This window comes from Stegostoma tigrinum, chromosome 8 (assembly GCF_030684315.1).
Source record: "Stegostoma tigrinum isolate sSteTig4 chromosome 8, sSteTig4.hap1, whole genome shotgun sequence".
In the NCBI taxonomy this organism is placed as follows: Eukaryota; Metazoa; Chordata; class Chondrichthyes; order Orectolobiformes; family Stegostomatidae; genus Stegostoma; species Stegostoma tigrinum.
Genome location: NC_081361.1, coordinates 101,056,816 through 101,068,941, shown reverse-complemented (window position 1 = coordinate 101,068,941; position 12,126 = coordinate 101,056,816). Strand labels below are relative to the sequence as shown.

Below are 12,126 nucleotides of genomic sequence, written 5' to 3'. Positions count from 1 at the left end.
TTGCTTGGGGCGGTGGAATGGAGCGTGGTACAAGCCCCAGGGTAACAAAGTGTGAAGCTGGATGAACAGCTCTCTGATGAAGGGTCTAGGCCCGAAACGTCAGCTTGTGTGCTCCTGGGCCTGCTGTGTTCATCCAGCTCCACATTTTATTATCTTGGATTCTCCAGCATCTGCAGTTCCCATTATCACCAGGCCCAGGGGCGGGGTTTCAGGTGGAAGGGGCGCCATGCCAATGGGGTGTGGCACAAGGGCCAGGGGCGGGCTTTCGGGGGGGGGTGGAGCGCGACACTGGTATCAGGGATAATAAAATGTGAGGCTGGATGAACACAGCAGGCCAAGCAGCATCTCAGGAGCACCTGAGATGCTGCTTGGCCTGCTGTGTTCATCCAGCCTCACATTTTATTATCTTGGAATCTCCAGCATCTGCAGTTCCCATTATCTCTGGTATCAGGGGCCTGGGCGGGGGGACGAGGGGGAGCAGAGCAAGGTGCAGGGGCCGGGCGCCAGGGGATGGGGCGTGGCACAAGGACGAGGGGGCGGGACGTCGTTGTGGTGGGGCGTGGCACAGTGTCAAGGGGGTGGGCCAGAGCGATAGAGCGGTCGTTAAGGCGGACGCTGTGATGTGGCGGCGGCTGGAGGTGAGGGATATTCGGCAACGATGAGTGCGGGTCCCGATTGGGTGGGTGAAAGCAGAGCCTATGGCCGAGCGGGAGTCATTAAGTTCAGTGCAGTAGGTCAGCACTGTGCCCTGGGCTGATGCTTATGGGGCTCCATAGGCCTCAGGTCACTGGGACCAAATCCTAGCCCCAGGAGAGATCGCTAATACCTGGCTGACACCCCAGGCCATAGCGGCAAGAATTATCATTATCCAGACATAGAGATAATGGGAACTGCAGATGCTGGAGAATCCAAGATAACAAAGTGTGGAGTTGGATGAACACAGCAGGACAAGCAGCAAGTTTGACATAATAACGGCGGGGGGGTGGACAGTTTCTACACCGTTTGGACACAGTTATACTTCAGTATGTCCTCAGTCATATAGTTACACTGCAGGTATTCAGCAAATCTGTATAACTAAAAACCCTTCAATCCTGGCAACATCCTTGTCGATCTTTAGTGCACCCTTTCAAAAAGTTGCCCCTCAGTTTACTTTTAAATCTTGCCCGTTTCACCTTCAACTTATTGCCGTTAGCTTTGGACTCCCTCACCTGAGGGAAAAAAGACCTTGTCTATTTACCGCATCTATGCCCCTCATGATGTTATAGATTTCTAGGTCACCTCTTAGCCTCTGATGCTCCAGTGAAAATAGACCTTAGGCACTCTGCTAGAGCTGGTTCTTGGGAATGTGGTGTAACAAGTGAGTCGTGTCAGGAGGAGAATAATGAAGTGATGTTAATGATTGTATTGCAAGCTTTAGGCTGACATTGGTTTCTTTGTTCTTTATTGGTAAGACCAGGAACAATCCAGAATAAAATCTTTAATTGGGGAAGCAACTTTAGTAAGCATGGATCTGAGCCAAATAAATTGATATTAGAAACCTTAAAGGAAAAGCAATAGGTGAACCATGATTTCTGAAGAAGGGTTGAGGCCTGAAACGTCAGCCTTCTCCTCTGATGCTGCTTGGCCTGCTGTGTTCATCCAGCTTGTTATCTCACGTAAACCATGGGCTTTCTTTCATTGAGAAAAAAGTTTTTTCCCTTAAAAGGGAAAGCTGTGGGAAACAAACCTAGAGCTTCTTGGATGACCAAATAAAACATTTAAGATTAGGTCAAAGTTAGTGACACACGTCGCATACAGGATGCACTTGAGAATCGGGCTGAATCTGCTAGTTTCAAAAGGAGAGTAGTCCCTACTTGTCCTGGAGGCAATATACGTTATCGTTGGTGTCATATTGGATTTGAAGCATTGACTGTTCTTCTCAACAAAGATGTTGGCATATTCTGCTTTAAAATGTATTTCAGATCTCCATAATCTACAATATTTGCTTTACACTTACTGCCATAATTTATCCTTGACGTTATCTGGAACTACTTTTCTTTTTTGTGAGCTTGCTGTGCTCAAATTTGGTGTTCTGTTTTCTACACTACTGCAGTGACTGGTGCTTTGTAAACGGAGTGATTTTCTTCAACTAACAAAATCAGAAATTATTGGACAAACTCAACAGTTCTGGCAGCATCTGTGGAGAGAAAACATAGCTTGTTGTGAAGAAGGGACACTGGATTCTATGTTAACTCTGCTTTCTTTCCACAGATGCTGTTCGACCTGAGTTTCTCTAGCTTTTTCTTTTTGTTTCCGATCTCCAGTACCTGCAGCTTTTTGTTTTATTTTTCTTAAACTATGTTGATTTTTAAGCATATCAGTGGTAATCTTTTAACTTGGGCTGAAGTCATCAAAATATTTGCTGACAAGCCTTAAAAAAGAATATGTTTACAAGTTGCCTTACATATCATGTGGGAGTGTGATGAATCATATTTGGCCAAGGTTCAGTATGGGTTGGGATTGCACACGCCGGTCAGGTTCTAAGTGGCCAGTATGACTGCCCTCCCAATTCTTGCACAACAGACTGTTTATGTTGTCAATTTGCTCTGTCCAAGCCACAAGCTTCTCCATGTTAGCAGTAAGGTGCATTGCTGTTTTTAATTAGCGTTGGGTACAGATAATGTGAGCACAGCCGGCATTTATAACCTTTTACAAGGTGTTGTTGAGTCACCGCCTTCTTTTGCTCCTGCAGTCTGTGCTGTGTCGCAACACCTGTAGTGCTATAAGGAGGAGGCCCAGGATTTTGTTCTAGAGGTATTTGGGGATCTATTTCCAAGTTAGGGTGGTATGTGGGATAGATTGATGTGGCTTGCGGAAGGTGCTGTTCCCATGGTGTTTTGTTTCTTGAGCTCATCCAGGCAAGTGGAAAGTATTCCAAATTTGTCAACTTTTGGATTTGGATAGGTTTTAAGCAATTGGCATGTGTGAATCATTTACCTCAGAATTCCCAGTAACTGACCTGTTCTTTAAGCCACAAGGCTTGGGTTTTATTTTTCTTTATTCATTCACAGAACGAGGGTGTCACTGGCCATCCCTAACTGCCCAGCAAGCAGTTAAGAGTCGAGCATATGGCTGTGGGTCTGGAGTCGCATCTAAGCCAGTTTCCTCCTGTGAAGGACATTAGTGAACCAAATGGGTTTTTCCTGACAATTGACAATGGTTTCATGGTCATCATTAGATTTTTAATTTCAGATAGTTATTGAATTCAAATTCCACTATCTGCTGTGGCGGGATTTGAACCCAGGTCCCTAAAATGTTATCTGGGTCTCTGGATTAACAGTCCTGCAATAATACCACTAGGTCATCGCCTCCCCAGTGATCAGTTAAAATTCTGATTAATTATGATTCCTTGCAAGATTTACTTTTAGTTCATAGTGGGTGGGAATGTTGCTGCCTAGGCCAGCAGTTATTGCTGCTGCAGAAGTAGTGGTAAGCCTCCTTATTGAATGGGTGCAGTCTATGATGATGATAACACTGTTAATCTCAATACTAAATGGAGATGAAAACCGAAGGAACTGCGGATGCTGTAAATCAGGAACAAACTTTCCAGCAACTAAAGTACTTCGGTTCTGTTCGGTTAAATACCACTCTCTGAACATAATGTCACCCAAAACTCTGGTGTCTGGCATTTTGGGGTTCATGGAGGTGGATAAATCCCCTGGACCTGATCAGGTATATCCCAGAACAAGATGGGGAATTTCAATGCCGGGGGCACGTTTTTGAGGTGAGAGTTTTAACAAAGACATGAGGCAAATATTTTACTCAAAGTGGCTCACATTTGGAATGAACTTCTTTCGGAAGTGGTAGATGAAGCTATAATTACAATGTTTAAAAAACATTTGGATGGATATATGAATAGGAAAGATTTGGAGGGATATGGGGCAGGAGCAGGGGCTAGTTTAGTTTGGGATAATGTTTGGCATGAACTGTTTGGACCAAAGGGTCTGTTTCCGTGCTGTATGACTCTATCACTTTATGTTGCTGGGCCAGGTGCTTATGTAGGTCAGAGAGACTGGGGAGATGGGTGAACAGGACTGAGTGAGGCAAGGATGAGGACATGGGCACCAGAGTTTTGGATGACATTATGTTTACAGAGAGTAGTATTTAGCCAAATAAAACTAAAGTACTCTTGTTGCTGGAAATCTGAAATGAAAACAGAGAAGCTACAGAAACCCACCAATTTCTCTCCACAAATTTTTTTGTATCCCCATCATAACCTGCCTTTCCACTTATTTTTCTGTGGCCTGTAAATTTGGTACATCTGCTTCCTTCCTCCAAGTTATTAATATGTCTTGTTAACAGTGGTGCTCCCAGAATTGATCCATGTGGAACCCCACTGGTCACAGGTCGGGAAACTGAAAAAGTGCTGCTACAAGGTAGTTTGCAGATTAAAGCTTGGTTAGATAAATTATGAATTTAGTTCTTGCAGTTGCCATAAGGTCTTGAAAACATAATTGCATGAAGTTGCAGATGATTCTTAGTAGCAAAACAAGTTTATTACGCAATCAGAGAAAAGTCAGATGAAGCTATATATATGAGGACTGAAACATCCTTAACAAACATCAAAGCAACATTTCAACCTGTTTCCCAGCATATCTGTTACAGGATCTCGATCCTAAAGAAATATCTGTCCTATTTTTAAATCTTTACTTAATTGGTGTTTCTTCATTCTTTATCTCAAACAGTGGAGGCGATGCTACAATTCCTTTGAGGCCAGTGGAATGAACTCCTCTCAATTATAGAATCATACTGTATGGAAGCAGACACTTCGGTCGAAATTATCCATGCAGACCAAGTTTCCCAAACTAAACTAATCCTATTTGCCTACATTTGGCCCATATCCCTCTAAACCTTGCCTATTCATGTACCTGTCCAAATGTCTTTTAAATGTTGTAACTGTACTTGCATCTATCATTGCGTCTGTGTTAAAAAGTTACCCCTCAGGAGAACGATTTGAAAGGGACCTATCACCTTAAAAATATGCCCCTTAGTTTTGAACTTCCCCACCCGCTGGAAAAGATCTTTGCTATCCACTTTATCTATGCCTCTCATGATTTTATAAGCCTCTACAAGGTCAACGCTCAAACTCCTACGCGCCAGTGAAGAAGTCCCAGCCTCTTCTTGTAACTCAAATCCTCCAGTCCTGGTAGATCTTTTCTGAACCCTCTCTAATTTAATAATATCCCTTCTATAGCAGGGCAAACAGAAATGTACACAGTACGCCAAAAATGGCATCACTAACATCCTGTAGAATTTCAATATGATGTCCCAACTCCTATACTGAGTGGTCTGAACAATAAAGGCAGCCATGCTAAATGCCTTCTTAACTACCCTGTCTACCTGTGACACAAATTTCAGAGAACTATGTACCTCAACCCCAAGGTCTCTCTGTTCGACAACACTACCCTAGGCCCTACTGCTAACTGTAAACAGTTAGAAGTCCTTGTCCATTCCACTCCAACACTGGTCCCTCCACATCATGACTACCGTGAACTTTCAAAAGACTGTGTTCCCTCCTCAAAGCAAAACGCTACTGCTGGAACAAGTTGATATTGGTGCAGGACAACAGAACTAATGACCTTGAAATTAGTGTCACACAGTTTTTGTTGTTTCCCTGTCAGTGTGATATTCACTGAGCTCCACCCTGCACCTCATCCCCAGGGTAGTGAGGGCAGTATTCCTTCAGTTCTGTGTTAGGACTATCAACTTATATTTCTTCTCAATTCCAGGTCTAGCCTGTGTAAGCTAGCTCAATTACACTGAATCATTGTCTCTATGCTGTTTCCAGCACTTGATCCCACACTTGCTCTTCGGCAGGTGCACTTAGACTTCAACCATTTATCTCTAATCTCTGCTTTGAAAGTTTAATCCAATCAATGAGCCAAAGGATTCTGTGGGAACTGGCTTTAAGGCTATATGTCATTAATTCCTTGCCTTCAGATGCCGTCTAGAATTCCGTTCTTGAACCTCTCTGCTTCTTTATCGGCCCATCTTTAAGATGCTGCTTCAAATACACATCTTTGACTGAGCTTCGCTGATTGAAGCCTTTGGGTCAGAAAGCTGGGGATCCAGCTTCAGAGGGCAGGGCTGAGATTATTTTGTGTTGGATTAATTGTAAAGGTAGAATAGGCCTTTCAAATTATCAGGATGTTCCAAAGTGTTTTACGGCTTGTGAAATATTTTTGATATGTCGTTTCTGTTGTAACACAGAGAACGAGACAGCTAATGTGCGCATAGTACATAAATATGACAAAGATTAGTTAAGAAGATATATGGGACGCTTTGTTGAGCTGTTTTTAGGTGATTATGCTGTCTTTTATGGCTAACATAAAGCATCAGTGAGAATTTAATATTTAGCCAGTTTAACTGGAAAATTGCATCAGCAGTAGAGAAGTGTATCACCGTGATGATAAAGTGAAGCTGGGGGAACACAGCAGGCCAGGCAGCATCAAAGAAGCAGGAAAGTTAATGTTTTGGGTCAGGACAAAATGTCAGCTTTCCTGCTCCTTTGATGATGCCTGGCCTACTGTGTTCCTGCAGCTCCACACTGTGTTATCTCTGAATCCAGCATCCGCAGCCCTTAGTATGACGGTTATGTTTCATTTGTGTTCATGATTCAAGCACTGAGCTGTTATATTGCTCCATGTTCCTTTTAGATGGCCATATTTCTCACTATAGAAAATAGTTATTACATCTAGTTTAGGTCAGTGATGCCCATAAACTAAACAAAAGATTAAAGATATTGGAGGGTCTTCTGTATCGAGTACTTTGCAAGACAAGGTGTTTGTCACACCCTATCAACCTCATTGATCTTTTTGAGCTTCTTCAAGATCAAAGAGGCAATTCATCCTCCGAGTCCATGCAAGCTTCCTACAGAGCAATTCTCTTTCTTTACTTGTTCCACATCACCCTGCACTTAGAGCCATTGAGCCCTACAGCACAGAGACAGACCTTTTCTCTGATCCATGCCACCAAAATGTCCATCCACGCCATTTCTGATTACTGTATCTCCTTCCTGCCTCACACTTGTCTCCCTGTGCTATGGACTGTCCCAAAGATATTGCCACTAACTTGCCCAAATTCCCAAGTCTTCATGTCTTTCTCATGGTAAACAGAGGAGAAATATTCATTGAGGACCTCAACCATCTCAGTGGTTCCACACATACATGTCTATTTTGGTCCTTGACAGGCCCTATTCTCGCTAAGTATATTAAAGTACAAAGAGTAACTAAAAAATCTCTTTGCATTCACCCTAATCTTCTCAGCCAAAGCTATGCCATGTTCCCTTTTCATCCTTCTGATTTCCTCCTCCAGTAAACGCCTGTATCTCCTATACACCTCCAAGGATTCCCTTGATCCCAGCTGCCATTACCTGAGCCATGCTTCCTCCTGCTTTCTGGTCAAAGTCTCAATTTCTCTTGTCATCCAGGGTTTCCTACTCCTGCCCACCTTGCCCTTCACCATCACAGGAACATATAGACCTTGAACTCTAGCTGTCACACATTTAAAGGCTTCCTGGTTCCCAGAGGTCCCTTTGCTTCCAAACAAACTACACCAATCAAGCACTGAAGCTCCTGTCTAATTTCATTAAAATTCACCTTGCCTCAACTTAGAACTTGAGCCCGTGGACCAATTTTATCCCTCTGCATATCTATTTCCAAATTAATAGAACTATGATCATTGCTCCCAAAGTGATCCCCCACTGTCACCTCAGTCACCTGTCCTGCCCTATTTCCCAAGAGTAGGCTGAGTTTTGCCCCTTCGCGAGTAGCACCCTCTACACACTGCTTGAGGAAACTTTCCTGAACACATTTAACAAATTCCACTCCATCTAAGCCCTTAACTCAGTCCAAGTCTATGTTAGGAAAATTAAAATTCCCCCACAAAACTACTCTATTTCTCCTGCAGGTCTTCCCAATCTCCCTGCATATGGGGTTACAGGATGCCTGATGGAGTCTATGAGATTATGAGGAGCATTGACAGGGTGACAAGAAAGCAGCTATTCCACTTAATTGATGGGTAAAGACAGTGGGGTACACTTTGAAAGGCAAGACTTTGGACGATATCTGAAGAGAAACTTTTTAAACCAAAGTCTGGTGGGGTCCTGAAATGTATTTCCGACTTGAGGTAAGAAACCTCAATCTTCAAATGTTCATTCAAGTACTTTTTAAAGTGTCATAACATTCAAAGCCAGTTCTGAGGAAGGGTCACCAGATCCGAAACATTAACTCCCCTATATACCTCCTGATTTCTCTTCTCAGATGCTGCCAGACCTGCTGAACTTTTCCAGCAATCTCTCATTTGTTTCAAAGCGATGGATGGACCTAGTGTGGGAAAGTGGAACTAGTGTGGGAGGTGATGAGTTTTTGACAGGACAGACTCAGTGGTCCTCTTCAGCACTGTGATTCTATGGTATCAGCTCAAAATAAAATGCATTCACTTTTGACACTTGATTCAAAGTTCAAAATAACAATAATCATGGCATGTTCTGGATAAGCACTGCCTGCTTCAAAGCATTTTAATCCCAGTGAGAATTCTTTACATGCTTCTTATCTCTTATAAGGTTATTGGTTTAGTTCCAAGTTGTGGGAACTTGCTTCCTATGTGATTAGGCTGCCCCTGATATGTTCCACATGACATCTTCACAACCACAGAACAAACTTTGACTGTTAGCCTCTAAGGCTAGGTTCCATGCTCCAGGTACAAACAGCAACTTGACTGCTCCTTCTAACAAGGCAGTGTTAGATAATATTGCCAGGTTTGTAATTATGTTGTACCTTGCTACATCTGTAAGTAAATGCCAGAAAACAAGGAACAAAGAAAATTACAGCACAGGAACAGGCCCTTCGGCCTTCCAACCTGCTCCGATCCGGATCGTCTATCTAAACTTGTCGCCTATTACCCAAGGATCTGTATCCCTCTGCTCCCTGCCCATTCATGTATCTGTCTAGACACATCTTAAATAACGTTATCATGCCCACCTCTACCACCTCCGCTGGCAACGTGTTTCAGGCACCCACCACCCTCTGCGTAAAGAACTTTCCACTCATATCTCCCTTCAACTTTTCCCCTCTCATCTTGAAAACACTTCAGAGTTCTGATGGAGGGTCCTGAAATGTTGACTTTCCTGTTCCTCTGATGCTGCCTGACCTGCTGTGTTCTTCCAGCTCCACAGTGTTGATTTTGACTCCAGCATCTATAGTCCTTGCTATCTCAGAAAATACTTCATACAAATTTGTTTTGAAATATTCTACCTACTTTGCAAATGGCTAATTTTTGCAATTGAAAATGAGGTGAATGATGGTGACTGTTGAAGGAAAAAATGTTGCCTGAACCACGGTTTCTGATGTACATTCAAAATGGGAGATAGAATTGTGTAATCTTTTGGTACGGGAGTAAGTAATTACCCTGCTCTTTAAGACAGCTGTCCAATTAGTTCCAATTCCTTTGCAAATTCTTCTCCTTTTCAAATGGGAGCCGGAGCAGGAGTAGGCCATTAGGCTCCTTGACTCTGCCCTGCCATTCACTAAGTACATTTCCGATTCTCTTCTGGGTGTAATTGCATCAAAGCCGCACTCTTTCTGAGGTGTTCATATATTACCTGCTAAAGCCCTGAATGATGGGCTTTGAATCCTGCAATCTTCTGTTTCTAGTTGAGCAGTATTAAAGATAATTTCCTACTTCGCCAAGCAGATGAAATGGTTCACTCTCTTGATATATCAATGACACTAGCATCCTTGCATTTTTATGGGATTTATATTGAATATTTATGTTGGTCCTTTAACATCAAAAAAGATATAATTTCTTAAGGTACTTCACCGCTCAGCTATCAAACCAAAATTTGACATTGAGCCACATAAAGAGCTATTGGGCAAGATGTCCATATGTTTGGTTATATAGATTGGTTTAACAGGATCCTTAGAACCTTCTGCAGTTGTCTTGTTTAGGGAGCAGATTCCAGAGTTTCTGGTCCAGCCAGCTGAATGTATAGTCTGTGTGTGTCAACGTTTGGTGCCGTGTTCCTAAACTATAACAGTTCCTATGCTGCAGAAATATCTCATTGGCTGTCAAGATCTTCGGGATATTCCAAAGCTATGAAAAGCTCCATATGAAATGCAACCGTTTTCTTTCCTTTTCCATGTTTATGCAGCTTGATTGAAATTTGATTTTGTGCTTTCTATCTGAAGACTGCCCTGAGGGCCAGTGTCCCACTTGGTTTGCGATTTCAGTCAAGCAGCCAAGCCTCTGCAGCTGTGTTGAAAGCAAGCCAAACAGCACCTGGATTCAGTTTTGGTAAGCTGGCTTCTAAATAATTTGTTGATAACCAACTGACTTGTTTGTATTTTATGTTTAGTCATTCCACCGAGTTACAGTAGGAGCAGTGTAAGGGCTCATGTCTTTCTATATTCTGTTTTTAAAATATGTGAACTGAAATGAAAACTGTTTTAAAACCAATGTTTGACATTGATTGCAGGCATCAGAAATAACAGTTTGAGCAAGCAGTAGTTGAAGTTTGAGTTGCAGACTATTTGGTTCTGAGGGAGTACACAGATACAGCTTTTGCGAGCAGCAAGAAATTGAATGGTCTATGGACTCGTGACTAAGATTTTCTTGCCTGACAATAACTATGATTGGCTCTAAGGAACTGAATAGCTTGGAGCTAGGGAAAAGTTAGAGAAACAAGTGTACAGTTCTTCTGCAGCTCGGAAGCAGACTTTTGAGCCTTTCAAAATGTTGGTAATATGCTGAGTACTCCTGAACGCACGCAACTAGTCCTGGTGGCAAAACCAATCAAAAGTCTGTCACTGAGCAAAACTGCTCCTGGGGACGAATGTGTGGAGCCCAGGTGGCAGCCTCCCACTCCTACTGTTTGAATAAGGCCACCTTGCAGAAATAACACCGAGTTCCAGTAATTTTTTTAAAAACTGCAATATCATCTTCCACAGCCATTGGTTTAAAGCAGTATTTTAAAAGATATCCCATTTTTAAGTTCATAGTCCAGAAAATAAAAGAAGTCTTTTCACTTTGGAGACTTGATGGTCAACTGAAACTTTCAAGCCTGAGATTGTTAGTTTTTTTTATGGGTAAGAGTATCACAAGATTAAAGCATTAATTGAGTATAAACAGAAAAATGTAGTACAGTTCGGTCATTAACTGTTTGAATGATGAAGCAGGCCTGAGCTGAATGGGCTACTTTTGTTTCTGTGTATTTTTGAAATTACTTTTCAAGTTCCAGCAATATGATCAGTAATTTTGTTTCGAATACAGACCTGCAAGAATCCATCCATACATTGCAAGCGTAACTGCAATATATTTGAAAAACAAATTTTCCATCTCAAAATTGTATTTCCTCAAAAACCCCGGAAAGCCTGTGGCCTCTCTGCTTTTTCAGTGGGAGATGGAGCCAGGTTTCCACTTGCCTTCATCAGTATATCAAACAAGAATGATGTCTGCTAGTTTTGTGGTTTGTGTCTCCTCAGGTGGCTCAGCCAGTCTATCTTGAGTCAACTCTGAGTAGAGAGGGCACCTGTGGCTCTTCAGTTCATTGAAAGAACTTATGCTGTTCTACCATGATGCAGGATTCATAGGATAGTATACATTTTATTGAACCTCCATGTCTCTGAAAAACTTTCCAAAGGGCTTCATGGTTTATGGAATCAGAAGCTATTGATAAATCAGTTACAGCCATGTGGAGTCCTTCGCATTGTTCCAGGCTCTTTGGATTGTCAAGTGACAAAGCAAATATGTGGCTCCCCTACGAATGCCAGAAACTGTATTGAGTATCCCAAATGATGTACTTGCTCACGTGTAGGAGGCTGTTCAGGAGGATTCATGTGGAATTCTTCTTCACACTGGGCTAAAGGGATATGGCTCTATAGTTCCCAGAGATTTTTATCCTGTTCATGATGACATGTAAAAGTTGAGTAACTCTCAACAGATTTTTATGAAAGAAAACATCTTCAAACTTGAGTAAGAGTTCACAACCAACCAGATTTCTAGATCTCTACAGAAATGTTATCCGCACTTTTTTGTTGTCCTCCATCTATTTTATAGCCTTCTGTATCTCAGCAAATATTGGGCTTTTAA

The 12,126-nt window shown here is 42.3% G+C and overlaps 1 protein-coding gene across 3 annotated transcripts in view; it reads left to right on the top strand.

Annotated features, from left to right (window-relative positions):
- Positions 1–562: 562 nt before the first annotated feature.
- Positions 563–12,126, top strand: part of acadm (acyl-CoA dehydrogenase medium chain) — a 64,457-nt gene continuing 52,893 nt past the window's right edge. The window contains exons 1-3 of one of the 3 annotated variants that reach the window (XM_048540070.2): positions 575–638; positions 7,948–8,166; positions 10,227–10,332. In XM_048540070.2, coding sequence (XP_048396027.1) covers positions 8,149–8,166; positions 10,227–10,332 — 124 coding nt within the window. In that variant the 5' untranslated portion in view covers positions 575–638; positions 7,948–8,148. Of the gene's footprint in view, positions 680–7,947; positions 8,167–10,226; positions 10,333–12,126 lie in introns of all 3 variants that reach the window. The other 2 variants (XM_048540068.2, XM_048540067.2) reach the window with 2 other exon arrangements.